This window comes from Stegastes partitus, unplaced genomic scaffold (genome assembly GCF_000690725.1).
Source record: "Stegastes partitus isolate 25-593 unplaced genomic scaffold, Stegastes_partitus-1.0.2 Scaffold278, whole genome shotgun sequence".
NCBI classification, from domain to species: domain Eukaryota; kingdom Metazoa; phylum Chordata; class Actinopteri; family Pomacentridae; genus Stegastes; species Stegastes partitus.
Window position 1 is genome coordinate 117,862 of NW_007578009.1, and position 27,469 is coordinate 145,330.

General features: G+C 43.8%; 1 protein-coding gene across 3 annotated transcripts in view; it reads right to left on the minus strand.

The window, feature by feature from the left end:
• Nucleotides 1–27,469, minus strand: part of casz1 (castor zinc finger 1) — a 73,569-nt gene that overhangs the window by 20,929 nt on the left and 25,171 nt on the right. For 2 of the 3 annotated variants that reach the window (XM_008282576.1, XM_008282578.1), the window contains exons 2-4: nucleotides 9,687–10,247; nucleotides 3,201–4,101; nucleotides 1,038–1,103 (exon numbers count right to left, since the gene is read on the minus strand). In XM_008282576.1, the coding sequence (XP_008280798.1) occupies nucleotides 1,038–1,103; nucleotides 3,201–4,101; nucleotides 9,687–10,247 (1,528 nt within the window). Of the gene's footprint in view, nucleotides 1–1,037; nucleotides 1,104–3,200; nucleotides 4,102–9,686; nucleotides 10,248–24,319; nucleotides 24,399–27,469 lie in introns of those variants that run through there. The other variant, XM_008282577.1, reaches the window with a different exon arrangement.

Here is a 27,469-nt window from a genome sequence, read left to right on the forward strand (position 1 = left end):
TTTTTTTTTTTTTTTTGCGACGATTGGATATGAATGTATTTACAAAGCTGGCTTTTAGTATGTGTGCACTCATTAGCCCTGGCTCTAAATAGGGCCCTCCCCCACTTCTACCTCCCCTCTCGGTGGTACATTTGCCCTTTTTATGAGCCCTCCTTTTCCATTTTTTTCCTCCTCCTCTTCTTTCCTTTCTCTTTTTTTTCTCAACCCCAACACGGAAATTGAAACTGTATCTGGGCTTATCTGCAACCTCCCCGTGCATCAACTGCCGAGATGTTTAGACAAATTTTATGCATTATGCAGCGCAAATATCAAAACAGTTCTTGGCAGTGCCAGCAGAAGCCTCATTAAAAATTCCTTAATTAAATCTTCTTGCAAAATGTAATCAGTCCAAGGAAGGGGTTTTGTGTGTGTGTGCGTGTGTGTATGTGTGCGCAGAAGACGACGTGTGCGTATGTGTGTGTGTCTGTCAGTGCCAAGGCTTTGATTTGTGCCCTTCATGTTATGGCTTGGAGAAGTAATCATTAACGCCAAAGCCACTTTGGCTTTTCAAATGCTGTTTTTCTTTCTTTTTAAACAGAATAAACAAACAAGTGATAATCACCTTTCTAGTGTCGGCTCAAGATAAATCCAGAACGGGGGGACATTGTTCTGTGACCACTGAAAAATAAGATACCTCGCCTCCCCCCTGATGCTTTTGTCTCGGTCGGTGTGAATGACGGACTTTTTAGATCACTAAAACAGCAGAAGTCAAGAGGAACCCGGCCTGAGTCACGGCTAATAACACCAAGTTGCACAGATCTTAATGTTTTAGTGGTATGCACACTGTGGGCACTTATTCATCCATTTACAGTAAGCTATCATCAAGCATTTCTCTTTCATCTTTCTAATTAATTTAATTTACTGCACCCAGAACATTCACAAACCATCCTACAATCTAACACGGAATAAAATGCACCATCGGTGGATAAGAAAAAAAGGTTTGTCTCCGTTTCGAGTGCACGTTTTCATTGGTGCAGCACGTTGAGGGATTTGCATACCTGGCAATATATTTCTGGTAGAGGTTGATGTCATCGCTGGCGGGTTTATCTGGTGGCAGACCATTCCTAATGCAACAGCAAACACAAAAGAGACAGGATTAATGGTGAGGTTGGGCTGCCTGTTGTTAATAAAAACAAACTGACACAATATTTACTTACAAGCCGCTCCCAAACTTTGGACTATCAATATACATTTTCCTGTGGCACAACAGCGTTTTCATGTGCCGTATGAATCAAGGATGGAAGCCGCACACTTTGATGCATGGTCTCCCAACCAATGAAAGGCAAAATGCAGGAGCAAAAGGACATTAATCTTTTATGGAGGTATTTTGGTGAGTGCTCATATGCAAAACTGGATAATGGGGGTGTGGAGAAAAAGCTCTGAAAAGGTCTTTTCTGACAATCCCTAGGGGCCTCGGCTCTAATGTTGATGTCAAGTTGTCTCCCATCAGTCTGGACTCAGCTCAGACAAAGACGTAAGACAGCTCTGCAGCTTCAGATGCGTATGGATCAAGATAATCGACCCGGTTTCAGCGCAAACGAATTCATTTCAAAACAGGAAATCAAGAGAAATGTATCACATTACAGAGGCCTGCTCAGGAAGGGTGTTTGCTTTTTGTCACCTGTGTTGCTTTTCGTGAAGCTGGCAGCGGCACTGCCTGCAGAATAACAGTCGTAATACAGTATTAGTCCTGTTTGCTCCCTCTCCACAAGTGGCATTTAGCTCCATGTGAGCAGCTCCACACGGGGGATGACCTGAGGTTAATCTGGCCCAGGGGGGAGGATGCGCTGCCAGACATTCTCCCTAGCACCCCATCTCCTCCCTGTGTACAAGCACCAGACTGGGTCAGTTAGCCAAGACTGCAGCTCCACCGAGCCCCAACCTGACAAAGGCCAAAGCCTGAGGGAGAGGTGCCTGAGGGCTCTTGAACAGTGTCTTTGATAGGTCTTGACTAACTAGAGACAAGGTCAAAACCAATCAAACAGACTCTGGGAGCTGTTTCCTACTGGTAGTGCACACAACTGTAGGTTAGCTCCCCAAACCCCTCGTTTGCTTCCTTTAAAGTGCACTCGTCAGGCAGTGTTGAGTCGGCCCCTGTGACTCGCTGGGAGGTTAGTCATGGCTCCAAAGTAATTAAAGGGAGAGTTGTTACACCCTAGCCAAACGAAAGAAGTCAGTCACTTTGCGATGACTGTGCTAAATCAGTCTCCACGGAGTGCTACAGCGAGTAAACACTTCATGCGCCTTCGCAACTCATCATGTCGTGGATCTATTGGGCGCTATGCACTATTTCACACTACATTCCTGTTGGCTGCTGTGAAGGTAGCAATTACCTTTGCGTTAGGCTAACTGACTCACAGTAGCAGTTAAGTGTATGTGAGCTTCACATTAGCTCCAAGGGGTTCCACTGAGAGGCTATCAGTGTGCTGAAGACAAACCTGTGAGCTCGGAATCTTTTCTACCCACCAGTAAACTTAAAATTGGAATTTCAATGACGGGTAAAGTGATTTACTAGCAAATTTTTAAAGAGCCCTGTATTGCTTTGGTGCAAATAAGTAATGCAGCATGTCAAACTGTATTTTTGGTCAGGAAGCGCATATTTCACAGGTTTTAATAAGAAGCTGCATCAGAGGCAATTGGAGTGACGCCGTCATCTCCTGCCCTGCAAGTTCTCAATGCTGCAACACCTTTTGTTCAATCTGCGAAGGAGGTTTCTGCAAGTTTTATGCACCATTTGGCTGTTTGTCTGATAATTATATCTCAAACCCTATTAAATAGAGCTCAATTATTTAGTAAGAGAACTACCATTGGCTAGGAAGTTTTTAGGCGCAGATAGTGCCACCGTGTTCATATTTGTAGTTCTATGCCTATTTGCTAAAAAAATTCTCATCAATTCTTTGGTCAAACTCAAATTTGTCACATCAGCCACACCCGTTTCACAGACTTTCTGCTATTTGACATTTCAAAACACTTACTTCTCCATCAGTCAAACTAAATCCAATCTGCACCAAATGTGTCACATCTAACAATACTATCTTTCTCTATTTGCATTTCTATCCAAATTAAAAGCATATTAAAAACAAAAAATCAACAGCACCGTGTAGTCTTAGCAAAGGTAAAGTGCTTTTGAGTATCACTTGACGGTGTTCAAGCAGACTTACTTAACGGAGGACACGGTGCCAGTGGTGATGGAGTCTGTCTTGGAAAAGCTGGACTTCAGGTAGTCAGAGGCGTTGAAACTTATGTGTCCAGTCTGGTCCATTGTGAGCCCCGGGGCGATGCTGGCCCCAGCTGCACCTGCAGCGGGGACACCAGGAGCTCCGGGGTTCCCTGGCGACGACGCTAGGACGGTGGGCATCATTGACGTCTCGGGGTTTCCTGGCATTAGCTTCTGAATTGTTCTGATGTCATACTTCGAAGGACGGCCCACTTTGCCAGTCTTAAAGGCGATGGCGCCGCCCATGTCGGGGTTGCCGTCACCGGGCTTGAAGAGGTGCAGAAACTTGACGTTCTCCAGGTCGTACTTAGAGGGTCGCTTGTAAGCGTTACCGTTCTGCTGCTGTAAACTCTCGCCCATCTTCAGCTTCTGAATAAAGAAGTCATACTTGGAGGCCCTGGAGGCCATGTTCTGCATGTGAGAGGGATTGGGTGGCTGAGAATTACCCAGCTGAGGTGCTACTGGCGGTTTGTGGTCCAGGCTGGAGGGGTAGATCGGTGCCTCGGCCCCTGGCAAGCACCCGGAGGTCTGGAGCATGGTAGCACTCTTGTCTTGGGCCAGTTTTGAGTTGAGGTCGTCTGGTTTGGGTGGGGAAGCATGCATGGGCCAAGGTAGGGTTTCGCCGGCTTTTAGCTTGCGAATGTACTCTTCGTACTTGGAGAAGCGGGCACGCCGTGAGGCCTCCTCACTGCTGAGGGATGAGGGGTCTGAGGTAGCGGCTTTGAGCTTCTCAAAGCTGATCTTCTTGGTCAGCTCATCCCTTACCTGATGGTCATCATAACCGAACATTCCCAAAAACTCATTCATTGTGTTGGCTGCATAGTCTCGCAGGGCAGATGCTTCTCCTGCACACACAAAAACAAGAGAGAAAAGAGCTTCTATGTAAAAATTCTTAGCACTGCTTTCAGATTACTTCTTTTAAAGTTGCTACCAGTAAAATGGAAAACTTTAATTTAAAGGTTGGCAAATTTTAGAGGCCCTCTGTGTGGCACCACTGGAAGGAAGGACTTCAATTTACAACAGGAACATGTACATATGTGCATTGATTGACTTTTAAAAATGTGTTTAGAGTCGTGAAATGAACCCAACTCAGCCCACTGCTCAAGACATATTAACAACAATCTTTATCTAATTCAGGTCACTCAGTCAGTCTATTAAATGGTCTTTGTTCATATAGACTGATGCTCGTTACACAGTGTTTCTGCAACTTGCTATATTTTTTGGCATGTTGGCTACAAAAGGATTAATCTGGTGTAGAGTAAAATATATTATATATCTGTCAGGCAAACATTTACGCTACATTTTGTTAATACAGGATCACTTACTGCATCTACTGTAGAAGGTTTAGAAATAACTTGCTGACATTATCCTCATTTTTTTTTTTCAAAACTTCAGTAAATTTGACAACAGGAAAGGTGCTTCTGCACTGCAAGCTACAGCATCTGTAAATGTTGACTCATTTATGTGTCTACAAACAAGCAGTCTGAGGTGATGCTCTTCCTGTTTTGGTTGCACTGTAAGTCAGTCCTGCAGAATTTGCAAGAGACTGTAAGAAAAAATATATAATGAATAAACTTACTTTTAAAAAATGTAATTAGATTTTGTATTTTTTTTGCATTAATATTTTAAACAAACATTAATGCATATAAGAAATATTACATTGGTAGATCTCCACCATATTTCTGCTAAAAATATACAAGGGAAACTTTAGGGGAAAAATGTGCTTATGCAGCTTTTTAGAACTGAAGTAGCTCCATCAGCACTTTTAACTGTACATTTTTACATGATGACTGATGCGTTATGTTATTAAATGTCACAATTTTAAGTACTATCTACAGAGAAATTATGGCATGTTAAGTGCATTTCATAAAACCTCCAATGAAGCCAGATATTTTAAAACAACATGATTATTGTGTCACCTTCAAAAGTGAAAGGAACGAATCCTTTCCTCTTTTCGCACATTTGCGAACTGAAACATGACTTTTATTTTAAGAGTCCATTAAATTGGACAACTTCCCCAAGGACACAGGCGAAATATAGTCAATGTATAGTTTAATTGCATTATGTGGAGATTAATTCTGCCCCATTAACTTTCATCCAGGTTAGCGCAAGGGGTCAGAGAGTGGAGGGGAAAAGGGAAAGATGATTTGGCCTGAAAGCAGTGGAGGGATCAAGCTGTGTAAAGAAAGAGGAGCATGAGTACTGAGTAAGACAGAAACAGAAAGAAAAAGAGAGAAGCAGGACTAGTACTGCAGCTTTTCTCCAAACAGTTTGCAGATCCGGCTCAAATCTCCTGTTGTGTCACTTTGCATATCAGGCAGGGCACCAGAACACAGATATGCGAGTAATGCAGCAGATGATCATTTCAACGGAGCCATGTAAAACCTTTGGCCTTCTGAAGCCAAGCACGACACAGCCACGTGCAAGTCATTTTATATTTAAAAAAAAAAAAAAAGTTTTATTGCTGTTTTCACCATCAGAGCAGACATGAGCTGACGAGAGATAACGCCACCTACCATCGAGGTAATTAATACACAAATATTTCTGCTCTTGTCTCATATTTCTCAGTTATTGCTAAATCAGTCGCTGTGCCCTGCTTTTCACATCTCCTTGCGTAGCATGTAAAATAATCCCCAAATTTCCATTCACTGCGTTGGGGCTGTTCCTCTGCTCAGTGGTTCACTATGAAAGAGTATCTGGTGGATCGAAGGGGCATGAAAAATTTAAGAGAAATAGATCAGGTATTTGACAGAAAATACCTACATGTTTGCAGCAGATCGCTCTATCCAATCTACCATGTTTTCACATGTCCTGAAACCACAGAGTGACATAGTGTATGCGCGAGTGTTCAATGCGTAGTACAAGAGCTTATTCTATACCTAAGCGTTTATCTTTCCTTTAGTGGTTGAACTGATATGGTGCCTGCCATAAAGATCAGCAGAAACCTTTGAGCAAGTCCATTTTAAATGTCATTTGGGTACACATTCTCATAATTTGATGTAGGTGTTGATAACCTTAGTCCTTGGTTGGATTTTATTGCTACTGTATTTATAAGGGCATCTCAGGTCACAGTATATCATATAGCTCTAAAGTTAGTGGCACACCCGCCCACACCGGGACGAGTGAGAAAAAAGAACGAAACTTTGCTGACTGAGGAATAATATATTTAAAAAGAAAGAAAGAAAAAAACCATGGTAGAATAAACAAATCAATTTCCAAAAATTCCAAATGGAATATATTAAATCTCATTTTAATCACTAATATAAATGTTGTCTGAATAGGTTCACGCCTGCTGATTGTTTCTTTGGAGTAAATTAAACCCAAAAAAACATCTAGAATTTTAGCGGCAGAGTCGATTGCTAATTATTGCAAAGAGACTAGTAGTTTCTGAGCTACATATCCATTTTTTTCATATCTGCTGAGGACATTATCATCCCCTTCTCCTAAAAAAAAAAAAATTAGCTGACTCTCTTTTGCTCATCAGCGGAGCCATGTGACGTGCTATCAATGGAAGGCAAATGATTGAACTTGAAGGGATTATGACTGGGACCGACAGGAGATAACCTTTCTAAAACACCATGTAAATGAGTTTTCTACTCAAGCACTATCTGGCTGCCTCTTAATAATGTCATGTAACACCAGCTGGGAGTTTTGGTGCGCGGGTTAAAGTGAAATTGGCCGCACCACTGATGCTACCACCTAACCCTGTCAAATAAATAAACCTCTCTTTTTCTTGTACCTTCATCAGCTGCTCTCGCTAAGACATCTGCACTCTCTCTGGTGTCGGTGGCTCCTAATCTTGACACTTCAGGCAAGCAAAATCCAACACAGACCTGCCTTGTCTATATTTGAGGCAATTAGGCCACATTTTCTCCCCGAGATATGATAACAAGTGGGCATTATATCTCCTTTTGCTGACCAAACATGGCCATCGGTGCGGCATGGCTTCAGCGCTCGCAGGACTGAGAGGCAGAGGTGTTGCTGATGATAAAGATGCATACTGGAGGCTATATATGGACGAACCTAAGCTCTGAGGAGAGTCCGTTTAAAACCACAAATACATAATTTGGTTGAAAACACCTTTAATAAGTTGCAGTTTAGTTTTGAATAGTGCAATTCTTTCATAAATCATTTAAATAGTTTTAAAAAGCTATTATGTTCCTGAATTACTTTTTGAGCGTGTTCTGTTTAAATGGACATTGGTCTGCTAATAAACACTTGCTTTGAACAAATTACATTATGTGCATTAGTTTGAAGCAATTTGTCATATAAAAAAAAAACACAGAAAAAAAAACTACGAGCTTCAAACTTCCTGACTGTTTGGTTGGTTAATTAACAGGCAGTAAATAGAGGGGGCTTTGAAATAGCTTGAAATGAACAATAACCTTTTACAGTGAACCCAGAATTGCAAATGGAAGTCATGGTCAAGCCTGTTTGATCCATCGCTATGAGCATCTCTGTCATTGCTTTCATAGTTTTTATTCATTGGTTTTTTTCCATTGACTGGCTTACGAGGGCTCTAATGCGACATCTAAATTATCTAGGAAAAGTATTCTGGGGTTTTGCACTGATAGGAAATCCGCACGATGCCTCAATGTGAGGAGTTAAATGTTTTGAAGGTCGCAGTTTCTCTCATTGATCTTGCAATGTTTGTTAATTACATTGTCACTGATGTTGTGAGAGATAATTAAGCCACTATGTTTATATGCATAATTATGTGCACTCCACATCAGCCTTTGAAAGACAGCGGCGAGAGAGAGAGAGAGAGAGAGAGAAAGAGAGAGAGGGAGGGAAAAAATGTTTTAATTGTGAGCTGAGCAGAAACATGGCAATATAGATGCCCTAGTTACAATCAACAAAGAGCAACTCGGAAAAAAATAAAAACTCTTAAGACAAGATTTGCAACTGATGCAGTACGCTCTCCCCTCAGTCTTCAAACACGAGCTTTGTTGTGAGATTTAAAGTAGTAAGGCAACCGGCGGAGGGAAGGTGTAGGCCTGCTGCTGCACAACACTAATACATATTTACAGACAGGCGCTTTTTTTTTCTTTTCTTTTTTTTTTTGTGGCGTTGAAATAAACAAAATGACTAATTAAAACCACAAAGCCTTTTTTCATTTGCCTCTGAAATGAAACCTGCTTCATTTACTGAAAAAAAACCCCTGCCCCCAATTCTGTGTGTGGCCAGGACTGCTGCTGCTGTACAGTTGGTGCAAACAAAAAGAAATGGAGACAAAAGGAGCATGTGTACATGACTCTGAGGTACATACCTAAACCTAGATGAAAGCCCAAAAACTGTTAAACTGAGGGGAGCAAGCACAAAACAAAACTTGTTTTTGTACCGCAACAACCGGTCTCACCTGCAAATTGCATTTTTTTTCCTCTCTCTCTCTCTCTCTCTCTCTCTCTCTCTCTTTCTCTGTCTGTCTGTGAAACAGGCTTTATCTATTCATATAACCGAGCAGTTTGTTTTTTTTTTTCTGCTTTTTACAGCTCTGTGTTTTAACTTCTGCTATACAAGGCCAATGTCTCCTACAGTGCGTCTGCGTCTAGTTTCAAGGGTCACAAAGTGTATAAAGCTAAACAGCACTTTCTTAAAAGGTTGTTTGTGCCGTTAACACATGCTCTCCGTCATTCAGAATGACTGTTGGAAGTCGGTGCCAGCTTTATCTATTTGATAATCAGTGAATTATACTGAGGGAACATAATGTCACAATTAAACAGGGGTTACTGTGAGTCATTTACAAGAGTACATAGTGTTAAGGAATTTATTAAAATATGCTCACGTCTGCTAACAAAAACAAACACATGAAGTCACTGTCATTTGTGAGAAGGTATAAACACGCTGTACTTCAATGCGTGCTAAATGACTTCCCTGTTTCTGACTTTAATCGACAACTGCAAAAAAAACAAAACAAACAAAAACAAAAAACAGACAGAGTCTACCATGTAACAGAGGAGCTTGAAGCAGTGGCTAAGTTTAGTGAGCTTAGGGAAAAAATCAAAGACTCAGTATGTAATCCTGGGTGTAATATGAAGCTTAGCCTGGCCCTGCCATGCGCTCTTGGCCCTCAGCTGCTGGGCGAATGCATAAACGCCTAAATGCCTTACGTTGTAAGCCTACTCCATTTATGAATTTCTTCGTACAGTTAACCACACACAAGTTCCTGTTTTCCCCCCTGGCCTGCCAATTGAATCTGTCTTTAGAGTAATAATGTCACTGGCTATTCATAATGTAACTCTAGAGCGTCTCTTTCCAATAATGGGCACACTTAAGCTTATGTGGATGTGGCAATGTCACCTCTCCACTATCTAAGCCTTTGCCCCTTAATATGATGCAGTGGAATGTTTTTCAGGCCAAAGGTACTGTTGGTTTAGGATGGGTAAAGGGTCACGTATACATCACAGTAACGATTGGAACCAGAGTGTACCTGGAGAGGAGAAAGGTGCTTGGCGACTCGGGGCCTCGCTTGGCGGCATGTAAGCGTCTTCTTTTGGAGGCTTGTCGTCAGCTTCTTTGTCGTCATGGTAACTGCCATCCTGAGACGGCGCCACGGGCTCGGCCTCCTCGGCGTTGTCTTCCTCATCGCTACAGCCTTTGGGCTGTACCATGTACACGCCCTCAGGAGGGCCGTCTTCGTCATTGCTGACTTTGAGTTCGTGCTCCTGCTCATCATCGGGGGCCGGCGGCTCGTCACCGTACTCGCCGTTGACCCACTTCTCGATGGCCTCGCGTCTCTTCTGGTCCTCCTCTAGGCTCTGACTTAGGCTCAGGCTCTCGGGGAAGTTGGTCTCGTTGTCGTCGCAGTGGGAACTGCCGGGCTCACTGTTTTCTGCTATGCTCTGGTCACCCTCTGCGTTCTGGGAGCTGCTGTCGAACACCACCTGGCGGCTCAGCTTGGCACAGATAGCATTGAGTTTTAGGCCACCTTTCCTTTTGGCGGCCATCTTGGATTTTCCTGAGGTCGTTTCAGTGCATAAACTCCTTTCAGCTGAAGAAAACAAGAAGAAGAAGAAAAAAAAAAACCAGGCATAAGATTGGCATTGGAAGGTGTTGCAATCATCTGTGTCACAGTTTAAGAAAAATAACCCCCTGTAAGAGAAGCAAGTTTTTTAAATGAGGACCAGGCGTGCTTTTGGTATCACCACAAACAACGTTTGAACCAGCTTTTCCATGTCAGTAACTTGTACTGATTTTACACATCACAATGGAAAAACAAACTGACATAGACAACAGTGACTGCTGCTATTTTTACCATCCGAAAGCACTTAACAATAACAGCACAAGACTGGAAGGACACACAGAGATACTGTACATATCTTTCTAAGTCACAGTCCTCTGGTCAGCTCAGAGTTTAACATGGTGGTGGGAAGAGAAAAAAAAAAAAAGAGGAAAAAAAGCACAAGCAGCTGAAACCACAGGCCGATAGGTATCAGACCCCCTACGGTACTACAAGCAGCAAATACACGGCTACATAATCCTCACATGACAGTGCTATAGAGACACTGTGAAATGTTATCTTCACTCTCACCTCAAGAGGCTGTGGTCCTGCCACTGAGTGGGGGGCTGCACAGCATTAAAGCTGTCAGGATGTGGAGTGAAAACGCGGAGCACTTTAAGGCTTTTCGGAGCCGTGATCTCATGTTGGCTATTCAGTGAGATTAGACCAGCGGCTGTTTGTGTGGAGGCTGCTGGTTTCACTTCATTACAAGTAAAATAATATGCCATATATATAAAAATGCTGCCGTTTCTGTGTTTTTCTATATTTTTACCTAACAAGACATTATATATCCTATCAAGTCTATGCATTTTTGTCCCCCAGTGCAGCCTCTCTGAACAATGGCACATGATAGAGTGTGCTTTGGGGCAGGAATGGGTGGCATTATTTCAACCCAAGTGGGGCTATCTTTATAACATGTCCTCTGATGAGGCAGGAACAGCTGCCTGTGGCATTCCATATCCAGAGCTGCCTTTTTAGGGCAGAAACTGCACTCTGTTACCTTTCACTTTATTTCCAGAGCCACCAAAGTTCACCTTCCAACAGTGTTTGCGGGACAATTTGCAAGCGCAGTAAGGAGAAGGTGACCGCAAGGAAAGCAGCTTCTATGAAATCCAAAAAGCACATTGACTTCTATATTTTATTCAGCTTTTAGGCTCTGTGAAAACAGTTAAACACAACAGCCACAGCAGAGATTTTTCTTCTTCTGTGATGTCATATTGAATCGTTACTCGGCCACACCACGGTTAAGATAATACACAATATTGACTTACGGACAACCCGTTTCGGTGGAGAAAAATGCGTGATATCAGAGGTAACAAAGTTCTATTTTAAAGACTCAATTCACTTTCTATATCAATGAGCACGAGCCTCTTCATTTTCCCTCAGCCATAAAGCCAAGCACAATCATGTGTGAGCCATTGCCGGCATTATGTAAATCACATCGGTGCAACATAAAATCCTGTTTTCATTTTCTTTTGCAAAGCTGTGGAATCATTAGAGGATATGCAATTTGAAGGAGTTTACAGATCACCCCATCGCCAGACAATGCAGCCCCGCGCTACCCACACATGCTTTCTCAGTTACTGTATTTACATTGCAGGCTTCCTCTCTGAAACAATGACTTCAGGAATTATGTAGTTTTGAGGGGGCCGTATATCAGAGGCACATTACTGTACAATTTAGTGTTAGACAATTGCAGGCGGGGGTGAAAGGGTCACCTTTCAGAAGACAGCAATTTTGAAAAAAAAAAAAAAAAAATCAGCTGGAAAAACTATTAGGAAGTGGAAGACATAAATTTTCAAGTTTTTTTTTTTTTCTCCTCAGAAATACTCTCCAAAGGAAGATTGAGGTCATTTGGGTGTTGCTGTGGAGGTCATTTTTTCTGTTTACTGTGTTCAGTATTTCATGCTTTAACTACCGATTTCCTTTGTATTGCAATCTCAAGCTCCTTGTAGGAAATGACCCCTACGCAGTTGTTTCTTTCCATTAGTGCCTATTTATGTATGATTTTCTGTTAACAATAAGGAGCACGAGTGGAGGACCAAGTGCTACCGGCAGAGTATCTAAACAGGCCTCAAGCTGAATTATCAGACATCTTAAGCACATATTCAGTGTTTTCTTTTTAAAGGTAGGGGCGTGATTTAAAACAAATTAAATATTGTGAGCTTCCCCCCCGAGGAGGAACATGCTATGGTTCGATGGTTTATGGAAGCAGTCTCAACTATTATTTATGCTGTGGGTTTCTGTCCACAGCAGCTTTTTGCCATTGCTTACAATAAGGATTGCTATGGTAACGCTAAGCTGTTTACCTCAAGTCGTTTGTGTGCATGATAGCGTACAATGAGATAAAATCTGTGGGGACCTACATGAAAGAACAACTTTTCCCTCTGGGACCGACTCCCCCACCTCCCCGAGAGTCCAGTAAGCATTCTGCCTTATTAATGAATATCAGTAAGAAAAACAACACTGTCACATGCATCGGACATTATTTACAGTCTGTTTTAGCCTGGTGTGCTAATTGTCAAGGAGGAGACACCTCAGTAAGCACTGGGAGTTGGAAAAAAAAAAAAAAAGAAAAAGGGCAGGTTTAAATGTGAACACAACAGCTGAAACTAATTTTTCCAACTGCTTATGTTAACAGTGACATTATTTTTACTGGAAACAGTGCAGGACCACAAAGGAGCGCCGTATAGTGTCTGTATAAGGCCAAAAACCTGGGGAAAAAGTCAAGAAACTATTTTGAATACATTTGGACTGTGTCAGGTTCTTTTTCATCTTCGCTCAAAAATAAGTGCATCGGGGCACAAGTGCAAGTTCTTCGGAGCCCTGCTTCTTCTCAGAGCTGGGATGACACTGCTTGTATTCAAGTCTAGCCCTTCACACTGACAAACTAACTATTCCACGGCTCCAAGCCCCACAGGTCTTGTTGGTTTTTGATGCAGAGTGTCTGTTTGTGTGCCAGAATGATATCATGCCCAATCAAGTGGTGTTTCAAATCCTAATAACGCTGTTGGAAGTGCATTATTTGTGTGAACGTGCACAGACTGTAATCAAGGCAGCTACGGGTAAAGGATGTGGGAGTTAACACTGGTCGTGACTGGCAGGGTCACGGCTCTACTTCTCTGTCTGACATACAAGACCAGGCAGCTTGCGTCCAAACTGCTTGTGCGGTCGCCTTATGGAAGATGTAAAAGTCGCATGTACGAAAACACCGAAAACTGAATAACTCGGCTTCGTTGTCAATCCAGAGAGCGGCGCTGCCCCACAAACCCACCAGCTCCCCGCAGCGTGTTTCGGTTTGTATGGAACGGAGCACGCAGGAGGGGTCTGTATATAAGAGAGGTAGATATTACCTGTTTAAACTGAAGCTTATCTCTCCAACTAATCAAACACAGATACAGGGCCTCTTGTAGATTCCTGCTGAGTTCCAACATGACTGACACAGGGACAAACCCCCCGCAATATCTCAAGTTAATTAATACAAACAGGGTCTGGGAGATGTCTGTTCAGCTCAGGATTATTTTACAATATGCAATCGAGAGTTGCAGTAGCTCTTTAAAATAGTCCAGTTATAACTTTATGAACCTTTGGCAGATTAATCGACAAGGCTGCAGCTCCCAGTGTGTAGCTCAGTGAACCTTTCATGTCTCCGGCTCTCAGGGGAGATGTATGTGCGACAGAGTGCATGTGTGTTTCAGGGAAATCACTGAGCCACACCGGCAAACGTACACAGACACACTTGAAAATTACCATGTTTTTATTTTTGTAAATTTACGGCTTGCAGGAAGAGGATGTTTTCCTCTTCTCTCTCTTTCTCTCTCTTCCCACTGCCTGGTAGAGAGGCTGCGGCAGCCGCAAGGAAGTCAAGCGGAAAGCCACTGATGGACAACTACGCCACTGCACCCAGACCCCAGCATCTGGCCCCTCTCTCATTTTTATTACAGAAGAATAACAATAAGCAGGTCGCCGACCCCACCGTGAGATTTTGCCACAGTTTTCTAACAGTCGGTGCAGCCGATGCTGAGAAATTTCCATTTTTCCGCATGCATATTTAATTGAGTTTTGTCCCAGTGGTGCGGAAATGATTTGTTTTTTGCTCTCTGTTCACTTGACTCCTCTTCGGAGTCGCTAACCCTGATTAAGACGTTCCCGTTAATTTCCCAGCGCACACCTTTTTTTGTGCATTAATGGTTCTGATCGTCTAATTAAAACTTCTCAGCTCGGCTGCTGATCACCGCTCGTTGTGCCTCTGACCTGAAGTTTTAATTGCCGCATCAGAAGCGATAATAATAATTTTGAGGTTCTGATGATTAAAAACAATGCCATTGCCAACTAGTTGATAGATGGGGGTTTGGGGTGGGCACATCTGAGGAGAAGTTTATGCAGAGAAGGGATTTAGAAAGGGGGCTGTAAAGGCGGGTTTACACTATTAAGGAACAAGAAGGGTGGTGGTGGTGGTGGTGGGGTGGGGGGGCGAGACTACTGTAGGTGATCAGTGAAGGGAAGGGGTGGCAGAGCATATGGAAATCTCCCACCTCTTCCATCCCTTAGAGTCTTACTAAAGAAACAAGTTTGTCTGGGACTGGGACTCAGCTTTCCCCACCTCGAATCTAAAGCTGCCTGTGACTGATCTACTATGGAGCTCTACTCACTTGGCAGGTTTGCCAGGTTGGGGAAGAGAGAGAAAAGGAGGCAGAGAGGGCACAAGAGAAAGGACGACAAAGGCACATAAAAGATGACGACAGTCCAATACCTTCTGCTTATTTTCATAAAAAGATAATAGCACTGTAGGCACGGTATAAAAGGCGCATTGTTCACAAAGTGAGTGAATGGAAAAAAAAAAAAAAAAAAGGAACCTACGGTGACTGTTGTCTCCGTCATAAAACATGATACCGATGAGATATACGTGATACGGAGATTACTGTCAAAACAGGAGAAGTGAGTTGCTTGTGATCTTCTTTGAAACAGCACTTTCGCACTGTACTTTACAGATCACACAAACTGAAGTCATGATAGGAAATGATTCAGGCATGAACAGAGAGAAAGAGACCGTGCACTCGGGAAACTGCCACCAGCACCAATCTGTCACATTTTGTTCTTTTTTTAACCGATGGATTTCCTATTGGATTTTTTTTTTTGTTGTTAGGGTTTTAGAACAGGATCGATGTCGTGCTGCGGAGCTACTGTACACACATACAGTACACTGACACATGCACATACAGTCAGGAGGTAGCTGTCTTCTCCCCCCCTTACCCTCCCCCTGTCCTCCCCCCTTTCTCTCACAGATCTATTTTATTATTAATCAGTTGGTTGCACATCTGCCTACTTGTTTTTTTTTTTTTTTTTTTTTTATCAATAAAGCACTTATTGCTTTTAGTCTAGAATGTGACCTTGCACATTGTCTGCTGTCTTTCTGGGGCTGCTGACCTTGAAGGACCCGTTTGGACTATTTCACTTCAGCGCCGTCCACGGGGCTGTTATCAAACACGAGCCCTCAGCCAAGTGCCACGCTCCCGTCACACCGCCGCAAAAACACAAACAAGACACTGCAGGACAAAGACAAAGACGCAAAACGGGCCCCGGCAACGCGCTGCCGCACAGGACAATGGCTGAAGAAAAACAATGTATATTTCAAGCACAGATGGAAGAGGAAAGACAACTGAACTTGAGGGCAATCAGGCAGGAAAGTTGAGATCTAAGGACAAATACGCCCTCCGGCTTCATCACAAACAGGGTAATTATGGTATTTTCCAGAACAGAGGGCAAGCAATCTAAAATGGTCTAAGGGAGAGAAAAAAAACAATCTGACATGAGTGACAAGAATCACTCTGACAGCTACGTACCAAAACAGCCAACTTTTATTCAGTTTGCTGCTTAGGGTAATTCATGGGACACGCGGCTAACTTGTTAAAATTGTACATCAAATCTGGACTCACAGCTGGCACCAGATGACGACTTGATTTGCGAGTGCGGTGCAGGAGGCGAAAAAGTGGAGCTTTTAAAAAATACACAATCGCGTACGGTCCCATGCTTCCCACAGACTGAAACGAGGGAAATTTATTCTTGCAGCTTTGTTTTGAAGCTCGCTTTCAAGACACCAGGAGTGCAATTTGATAAGCCAACCGCCATGGTAAATGAGCAGACGACCCCTGTGTCCCTCCCTCATGGTTGCTGTGCTCGGTGCGGGAGCAAGGCAGTGTGGGTAGTACAGTGGAGAAGGGGCTCAGCGGTGCACCTCTCAAGGGCCCTTGAGCTAATATCTGTACAGATTAACTGCTTCAGTTGTATTTTGGTCACGGGGATCTCTCTTTGCCTTTGTGGCTTGTTGGGAGGGAGAAGGGGAGATGTGAGTGTGTGTGTGTGAGAGTTTTTGTGTGTATGTGCTCATGCAGTGTTCATTGCACACTTTCTTCTGGAGTGAAGTGAACGGCCTGCTTGCCTGAGAGGTCAAAAGCCTCCAGACTGGTGTGTGTCACTCCGTGTTATTATCTTCGGAGCCACGTTTAATTTACCAGAATCCACTGCTGTTGCTGAGTAAGTCGTCGGCACCCTGTTACCATCACCTACCCCCTTCTATCTTTCCACAGGACACACACACACACTAACACAGTGTCAATCCTCCAGGGTAAACTCAGCACACGCTGCTCCATTAGTTATCAATTAAGTCTGGAAATCTCCACCTGGCTTACACACACACACACGCGCGCGCACTCACACACACACACACACAGATGAAGCTGGCACATGTACGTAGCAACAGGAAGTAGAGGCGAGCGTGCCTTATTTGACTACAAATGTGGGTGTGTTTGTGTGTCCGTGTGGGTGGCACTTTTGTCCATGAGGTTAACCTTGATATGAGGCCCTGTCAGGCCAGATAATGTCAATCAATGACAAGCCCTCACAGATAACCCCTAATGTGAAGCCTAAAAAGCAAAGCTGTTTAGATCTTTAGACATGCCCCCTTTCACCAGCATATGAATTGCATTACAAGGAAATGAGCTGTGGCATTTCTTTAATAAGACTCTTAAGACATTTTGACAGCATATAAGGCCCTCTGCCGTTAAAAAAAATTAAATAAAGCCCCTGCTGACAAAGCCTCTTCACACGAGGCAGCGTTCTGATGGGCAGATCCAAGTCCCTGTTAAGTAGAGGAGAGGAAAAGACAAGCAGGGAGGGGGGGAAAGGAAAAAGAAGGGTGGACCTTATCCTTCTTTTTTCCTCCAGCTCCCGGGGACTTCTTAATTGATTTCCAAGGTTACGTTTCAAATTTGTTTTTCAGATACGAGGGGCCTCGCGAATGAGAGTGCGTGTCAAAGTTTTTAAAGCAATTTCCCCTAAATTCAGGCCGCTTTGGAAATGTTTGCATCAGATCCTGCTGACCTCCTTCTCCCTCTCCTCCCTTTGCTCTTTTTTTTTTCTTCTCCTCTCTCCTTGAAAAGAAAGAAGGAGGTGACATTATCCCCCCCCCAACAAAAAAAAAAAAAATGCATGTATTTCCAGACAGGATGCCTGCACTGACAACATCGATCCCTGGCTACCATTAAAACATTTGCTCTGCCTGACAGACTTTCCTCTTTTGGACTTTTTATGCAGTGGGATGAATCACAGGTGCCCGTTAAAATGTCATCCTGGGCAGCTTCCCTACCTGTCCAAAAATGACCCAGGAAAAAAAATAAATAAAAAATCGACTTTTTCAAACTCTTACTTCGACACTTTCACTGTTCAAAGCATTCTTCTCATGAAACATGATTAAAATTTGATCAAAATCCGCTCTTTGTAGGGCTAAGAGAGGAAGCGACGAGTCTTCCTGCTCGTGGGATTTACATTTTTTAGACCCTGTGGCTGCGACTCCCCTGCCACAACTTTAGTTTGCTACTTTTCTAACAAGCAGAATGGATGTGACAATAGGGTTTGTGGCCACGCGAGGCAGTTTAAAGTGTCTTGTACGTGTCTGTGTGTGGTTGTGGGAGTGTGGAAAGGTGCACAATCTACTGTAAACGTATATATTATAGTGGCTGTAAGCGATGTGAAGTGTGGGTTTGGCGTATGTGTGCTGCGCGCCTGTTTGCAGGGTTGTAGACAGCAGGGCATTGTGCTCTGAGCTCTCCTTCTGCTCCTCTCTGTCTAGCGGCTACAGGTCACGTCATTTGCTCTGAGACACACACTGTCAAATGTGCACGCTGACATTTCTACACACTCAGGAAAAACTGATCCACGGCGAGGATAATAAACACACCAGTGTGTCGGTGACAGCTGCAAAATAGCGTGCTTTACTGAAAAGTTCAATGTGAACTGAATGCAGAACTAAATGTGGCAGTTTTCACCTAAAACAGGAACATTCATGTTTCTGGGAGTTGAAAAAAATAAAAGAGGGAGGTATGTGCCGTGACTGAATTTGAAGGTGTGATAAAACAACACTCAGAATAAGGGGGGGAAAAACAAAAAAAAAAAAATGACTGTGAAACGATGAAACGAGCAAAGCTGCTTTACAGGAAAAAAAGAATGCTGTCTATTTTGGGTCTCAGTATACAAAAGGAAGTGCTGCTAAGTTGACTCAAACAAATAAATTTGCTTTTGATAAAACCACAGCAACTACTTTTGCATTCTACACCAAACCCACTTTGTTTCCTGCGTCTTTATCTTCATGACTTGCCACATTTGTGAGACGCCACTGACTAAATTGTCAAGCACAAACAACTGAAGGTTTTTCAAATGGTGCAGTGTTGACGGCTTAAAATGTAATTTTATTTGAAAAGTGACAGGTTAAAGAAAAGCCTCAGAAGTGAACATGCAGCGCTTGCCTATTTGCGCTATAACCAGCTGCCCGTTTTACATTTCTGCAACATTAATATTCCTCTTATTATTATTTTAAAGTGAAAACGGATACTCTGTTGAAGTGCAAATCTGATGAATTACGGGAGCAGATTGCTGCTATTAATTATTAAAACCTATTTTATAAATATTCAGGTCTGTCATGCATCTAATAATGAACGCTTTAGAGGAGGTTACTTCCTGTGCGCATCCTAATGTGTCAGAAATATCGCTTTTAATCACACTCGTGTCAGAGAGTGTGCCGGGTTTGAACCTGCCGAAAAAATCCACCAAATCAAGGAAACTCAGGTGGCCAACTACTGTGCTCATCACCGCTCTTTCGCTCCTGCTGTTTCGCATGATCCGGGTTCCTCTCCTGCCCCGTCTAAAGACACAGCGAACACCTCTCAGCTCCCTGCTGCATTCTTACTGTGGTAATTTGAATGGAGAATAATGCATCGGCAGCACTCTACCTTCTGGACACACCTAGTCCCAGCGCTACTGCTGCCATATGCTGTGTTGATACATATTCATAACACTTTCTCGTGTGTTGAGTGTCTGTGAGCAATGAGGCTTAAATGAGTGCCTCGCAACTTCAAATGGGTAGAGGAAAAAGGAGAAGAAGAAAAAGACGGGCACAAAGAAAAGTTGGACCACTCTTCCCTCTATTTCCTCTTTTCTCCCTCCCTTTCCTGCAAAGGAGACAAGTTTGGGTGCTGGTAGGTTACCGCGGGGCTTCCATGAGGAAGAACAAGATGCCGTGGAGTTTCAGGAGTTGCCTTCAAGAAGCCGTGTGAGGCAGCCAGAGTTGGATGTCGGCACAGTTGGATAAACTGTCAGACGGGCCGGATGGTCTCACTGGTAGCACGAGATACGATGGCACTGTACCACGACCTCCGTACACCCCGACAGTATTTACATATGCTGCATAGGGCACACACACACACACACAAGTAGACACACACAGACACACACAGTGGAGCACTCTAAGATTAACGCTGTCAGAGCTACAATGATACCCCTTCATTATCTGCACACGGGGCCTCCTTCATGCACTTGCTTGCCTCACTGTCCTCTCCACTGCTTCTCTGTGGAGGTAGTAATTACTAAAGCTAACATTTCTTTCTCTCTATGCCTCCAACTACCCTCCACTTCCCCATCATTTCTTTCTCTTTATACCGAGCTCTCAAGTGCCTTGCCAGCTTCTTTTTTTTTCTTTTGCCAACTGGTGACACAGTTGAAGGTATGCCACCGCTGATGGCTGCACCAGCGCGACTCTCGTGTGCATATGCGAGCGCTGTATTATGAGATTATTTGGTGCCCAGCTGATCCTCAATAAAGGCACAGTGTGGTACCCCAGATTGAGATCAGTCATCTGGGTCAAACACTCATTGTGGTACAAGCAAGAGAGAAATGCTTGATGTAGCACTGCAGTATCTGTTGTACTATACATTGTTGGTGTAACAGGCTGGGATCAGAGAGATGTTCCCTCTTTCATGGCATTTTTCATTACCAACAATGCTCTTACTCTTTAGCTTTCTTCTTCCTCTCCCAGTGGAACTGTGGCTTTATCAAAGGTGATAGCTTGCTCAGGCGCATTTTCTCAAACGTCTTCTTCAGCTAGCCATTTCCCAAGCTGCTCTTGGGTAAACGTCACTCATAAAAACTGGGGAAGATTTGATGGCGAGATCAAAAAGAAAGGAAGGACAGCGAGGAGAAAAGGGAGATCGGGGGTGGGTGAGTCGGGGGGGAAGAAGATATAGGAACGATACCCTCCTCCCTCATCCGACGCCAGTAAGTGCTGAGGGTAATTCCTCCAAGCAGGGCCTGTGTTTTCAGACGCAAATACAACAAAACACAGCGTACTGCCATGAGACATCAAAATGGGCGATTTTGACTTCAGAGGGTCTTCAGATGCTTGAGGAGTTGTCAGTGTCGGGCCAGTGGGACTGAACAGAAAGAACAGAAGGTACCAGCAGGCTGTTAACAACCAATACGGGAACCACGCCAGAAAGACCGTCTCCTCCCAAAATGCCAATCGGCACCAGATCACTAAAGGCTTCCGCCACACTGTAATATCCCACCTGAGCACTTTCATCTGCTGAAAGTTAAATGGCTTGAAAGTTTATCAGCTGCTGCGTGCTGACTATGTATTGTACCACTGCAAAAAAAAAGATGCTAAACAGCGAAGAATTCTGCAGGAGGAGCCATGAAGACAAAAAACAAACCGGCTTTTCGTCGGAGACTCGAGCTTCAACAGGTGCCTTGAAAGTAGGAATTTTATGTTCTTTGCCTTACAGAGAGATTTTCATCAGCAAATCAAAGACGCGCTTCGTTCTTTGGAGACCTGAGCTGTGTTGTGACACGCTAAGAGGGATGTCCGCATTTTCTCCAGTGTTGTTCTCGCTCATTCTTGGAGCATTAGGCTCACTCTAAATAGCCTCAAGGAGATTAGGCTGGCTCATATTCAAATGCACATTTCTTCTAAAACCCACTCCACGAGTGGGCCAAGGAGATCAGCGCAGGAGCCTGGTGAGACGTTAGTCAGAGAAGATTCTGTCATGTATAAATCAGCACAGAGGAGGAAAAGAGACAGAGAGGAAGAGGGAGAGAGAAAGGCTGAGGTAAAAGACAAACAAGTGTTGGCTCTGCTATATGAGTTTAGTTAGCTAGAGAGTTAGTGCATGAGTTATGGCTAGCAAAGGGCTGAGGGACGCTGTATTTATGAGGGGACTGAGTGAGTGTTAAATCCCTGGTAAGAAATAAAGTCGTCCCTGAGCGAACAGGGGAAACATTTCACTCAGTCTAAGAGGTGCCTTGAAAAAAAATGAAAGCAATCCCTCTTCCAGGGGAAGCACTATTCTATATTCCCTAAAATTGCTTTATTCCTTAAAAATGCTATAGATCACATCCAAGTGGACTGAATCTCATATTTGAATAGAGAGGAGGATTCAGTGTGTGTGTGTGTGTGTGTGTGTGTGTGTGTGTGTGTGTGTGTGTGTGTGCATAATATCAAGCGAGTTCATGAGCCAAGAAAAGGGAAAGAATCTGATTCTTCTAAAATTGCATGCGGATTTTCTGAGGGATCTTTGGCTAAGAGGGGCTGCCAAAACACACAGTGCACTTGTTGCAGTGCAAGGGTTCATCCAAGAAAAGTTTTCCATTGTGGTTTACCCAAGAAAAAGTAGTGTTTTTCTAGTCAAATATTTTAATTCAGCTATCTAAATGAATCTGTCTCGCCATATATCCACTTAAGTACTCAGATGCACATTTATTAATATTCTTTTTTTCTTGCAAAAAAAAAAAAAATAAAAAAATGAAAGGTTTAACGGAGTCAGAGTTGAAAAACCAGAAACAAAGGAAGGCCCGTGGCCAGCGGAAAAGGAAAAACTTAACAATGCACTTTGTGCACATCCAAGTCTAACTCAGACCTCTCTCCAAGCTCCTGCAGTAGTAATAACAATTATTACTTAAAAAGGCAATATTTTTGCATTAACTTAAAAGGCTATATCTTTTTCTTCCCCTCCAGCCTGTGCGGCCTCACTTACCCTAAGTATCTTCATAAATCACCAGTTACTGTTAACATGTACTCCACAATTCAGTCATCAATCTCCTACCAGGTCAGAGTGAAAACAGAGGGGGAAATGTCTGCTTAGTAAAATGTCTCTCTCGTGAATGCTGCTACCACCACCCACTACTCAGAGACATGTACGCACACACACACACACACACACACAGACAGTACGCGCACAGAGCAGTAGCGTATACACACATCAGTTAAATAACAAACACACGCGCCCGGCACACTGCAAAGCAGTCCTATGGGACATGGGAGCGGTTGCCAGATCGCCACGGTAACGCAAGCCAAATTCAATTCTGACTTCACCTTTCACTCTGCTGGTTCCATTTGTTATAAAAACAAATAAACAGCAAGCGTGAAGTTAGAGTCGGCCAACTTTGCCTCAACAAGAAATATCAGGCCCAGGCTGTAGCAGGAGGCTGCTTGAGAGACAGACACCCACAGGGCCGCCGCATGTAAATCTGTGTTTATGTTCACAGACACAGTATTTATTTAACCAAAAGGAGAAAATCTAATTGTACACAAGGAGGATTATTCCTCTCAGAACCATGTCTCCACAGGGGAGAAAAGGACTCTTTAGCCTTTCTTCAACAGACACTGTTTACATCAGCAGAGTGGAAAATCCCTCCGATGACAAACCTCTCCATCACAACATCTGTATCTAAACAGCCAAATCAATCTCGACCAACACCGCAAATTGTGTCAGGACGGATCTGAAAATGTCTGCACTCGACAGCAGAACAGAGGGATTTAGGTGCTTCTGTAATAATTTCTTTTTTTAGTCTTAAGAAGCTTGCATTCAGATCTCTTTTTTTCCCCTATATATACATAGGGAAAGAGGAGATGTGGATTCTGAATGCATATATTTAGATATGTATATATATATATAAAACTATATAATGTATATTATACNATTCTGAATGCATATATTTAGATATGTATATATATATATATATAACTATATAATGTATATTATACGTATATCTATATAAGATTTAAAATTCTAAAGAAACAAATAAATGCTAATGTAAAAATTACAATATGTCATCTAAAGTGCAGTTGAGTAAAACTATAAAGTCGAATAAAACATGAAGTAAAAGTGCATAAAGATTAAAAAACTCCAAGTTTTTGAATAACTGTATTTGTTTCATTTAAAAAAAATACTACTTTCTACCACTGAATACCATAAAAGCAACTGTGAAAACATGACAAGTGCAACTGTGGAGTGCTGTGAGGCCTAACACAAGAAGTCTGAGGACTAAACTTTTTTTTGTGCAGAAGCGAGCCGCCATTAAAACTAATTCAAACACACATGACTGACATTTAGCGCACTACAGGTGCAAACAAAAGCGACTGAATTTTTCCAGAAAGCCAAACGTTACACCTGTTGTCTCCTTGCTCTCGTGCACGCTCTCCCTCACGCCAACACACACACACACACTTTGAAACCACCCACCACATCACTACACATGCGTGCCTGACTCATGCCAACTGCAAATAGTAGCAAACACGTCCATCTCGAGGTAGCACTCAACTCTGTGCGTGTGTGTGTGCACGCGCATGTGTGTGTGTGACGAGGGGGGAGTGAGGGAGGAGGAGGAGGAGGAGGAGGAGGGTGAGGGAGGGAGAGGGAGGGAGGGAGGAAAGAGAGGAAGGTGTGTGTTAGTCTTACCTGGCAGCAAACCGCCCTCTGCGCTCTGCCTCACCTCTCCCTCCTGCCCTGGAAGAATTCTCTCCACAAAGCAAGGCATTTTCTCCACAACTGCTCTCTGCCAAGGTTCTGCTCTCTCCCTCTCTCTCTCTCTCTCTCTCCCTCTCCCTCTGTGTCTCTCTCTCCCTCCCCTCTCTCCTCCTTCTCACTCCTTTTCCTCTTTCCCACTCTGTCCTCCTCTGTTGCCGTCTATCTCTCCTCCCTCCTTACCCTCCCCTCGCTCCTTCTCCCTTCTCTCTCACAGATGTCGAGGCTGTGCGAGTTTACCCACTTTACCAGTAGGGGTCCTTCATCGCCCTTCTCCACCCCACAGCCACATGGGGGAACAAAACACACACACACACGTACACGCGCACACGCACCGAGACGAACACACACACACACATGCGTGCACAGAAACGAACACACACACACACACACACACACACAGGCCCCAGGAAGAGAGAGCCACTTAACGGGCGCCCTCCTGTCACTGCTACAATGAGAGCCCTCCGCAGAGCAGCACGGCTGTACGAGGCGCAAGCATAGGTCCTGTGTGCACGTGTGTGTCTGTCTATGTGTGTGTGTGTGTGTGTGTGCAAAGAGAGACAGGTGTGAAGTGGGTGGCGTGCACCGGGAACTGGCCCTCGGCCCTTTGCAGCCCCTGTTCAGCCCCTGTTCAGCCAGCCTCGGCCCTGGCTCCTGAAGTGTAGTACAGTAGTGGATTGGGAAAAAAAAAACAACACACACACACACACACAGACACACTCGCACTCACGGGCATATGAGCACACAGATTGACTTACAGTGGGTCCCTCAGAGCCAGCAGCCAGAAACACAGAGAGAGAGAGAGAGATTGTGGGCACGCACAAGCACACACACTTTCGCTCGTACGCTACACAGACACACACTGAACAACTGTTGCTGTTTGCTACCGCTGCTGTTGACAGTGATAACATGTGCTTTGTGCCTTATGTGTGTGTGTGTGTGTGGCAGCGCGCATGTGCACATAAACACATACACAGGCAGATGCCTACCGGCTCTCGTATTTCAGGCCTCTGTTCTACCGTTTTTTTTGGTGTGTGTGTTTTTTTAATGTAAAAAAAAAAAAGGGAAAAAAAAAAAAGAAAACAGTCTTCATTGACACTGGCATGTTAGATTTGAAGGCTCTTAGCCAGTGTACTGTGGGGAATTTCTAGTTTCTCTCCTACTTGTGGGGCACTTTTCACATTGCAATATCAATACTGGGGAATATTAGCTGTCCTCCTGAAGAATGTCAGTGCTCTTGTTTGCCTTTGAATAAGGGCAGATTCCCTGTGGGTAACAGTAAGGAAAGATCTGAGCCTAAATAAGCCTTTTTGTGTGTTAACAAATCAATGACAAAATGACAGTTTAAAAGCAGAAAGACGAATGTGACGAGTCTACGCAAACAGCACACCCTAATTGTGTTTAAAGTCACAAAGATTAACACTGCATGAAACTTGATCCCACGCTTTTTTCTTTTTTTTTTCTTTTAATCAAATATTACTCAACTTTTATGATGGTTTATATTATGGGAAAGTACTGACTCTGATCAGGATCCTCTGCTATTAAATTATCAGAACAGTAATTACGAGGCCAAGCTTTGCATGATGACTTGTTTTTCCATTTATTGCTGCCTGGAACAGGATAAGGGTATCTGCACTCAAGACGTGATATCCCGGACCTGCTTGTTGGTATCATTTGAACAGAGGGTGGATCACCTTTATTTGAGTCAAACAAAGCCTGCTAATGACACAAAAATAGTAGTCGCTGCTTGACAGACAAGGCTCCAACGCCCAGTCAGACTGCCGTGAAAACGTTGACAAAGAGTAATAAAGAAAATAGGATGTTAAAAGAGCAGGACACGGATGTTGAATAAAGCCACCAGAAAGTGTACATACTTAAAGTCGTGATAAGCTAATGAGGGAAACCGAGCTGTGCTTTTGGTCGACGCTTATCTCTGTTTGCATCAGTAGCAAATCTCCCTTGACAGCAAGACTGAAATCAAATACTGGTTTTTAGGCAGATGAAGGAAAGTCATTTGTATTTACAGGAAATAAGAACGATGCGCTCAATCACTATTCCCTTGTTGTGCTAACTAGAACGCAGCCCCCTGTATTAAATGTTGGAGGAGCAGCACAAGGACAAGTAAAACATACCTTAAATAGACTACAAATGAAGTCACTTAACACCCACTCGTTCCCTCGCCACCCCTTGCTCTGTCTGTCTTCAACAGAAAAAGCCTGTGTTTGACTATCTCCCTTCTCTGGTTCATGGTTGTCTTTTTGCTTTTTTAAACAGGCACCTCGGCTGTCACACTGCAGGAACGGGCGCATTCCCCTTAAATGGCTCCTTTTGACAACTGATCTGTAAATACAGCCGGATCTGCAACTTCCCTCTTTCTCTCTCTCGCTGCTTCACTTTCTCCCTTCTTGCCTTTGCTCTCTCTCTCTCTCTCCCTCTCTCTCTCTCTGCCCAAACTCCTGGCACACACACACACACACACACACACTCACACACAACATGAAGGTCTCCCTGTGACCCACACACCCTCCACACACACACACACACACACACACACACAACCACGTTTACCCCCACATCCCCCCTCCCAACTTCCCCAACTCCATTCCCCCTGCCTCTATAAAAACACAAATATGCCATAACTCAGGCGGTGCTGCCACATAGCCTCCATCTTGCCCTGTACCGGGGAGGGGGAGGCCTCTCAGGAAGGTCACCAACAAATGGTTTTCCGATTCACTGCCCCTGAAATAATTTTGTGTATTAAAACCTGAATCTGCACTTTCTGGCCTGAAAGCTTTTCTAATTATTCCAGTGTCCTTGGGACAGACACAGATCCTTCACACGCCGGGGGAAACAAGCTATAGAGCAACCACTACAGCCACAAACACCCCTCCACCACCCTCCCTCCCTCCCTCCCTGCCTCCCTCTATCCCTCCATCTCCCCACCTCCTCTCTCCTCTGCTCTGCTCTCCTCTCCTCTTTACAGCCACCCCCCTCCCCAATCTGTTTTCAAAGCGTGTCTGTCCTTTATTAAATTGTTTTCTTTTCCACATTATCAGTTGCCATGGAGACCTCATCTCTCGGATT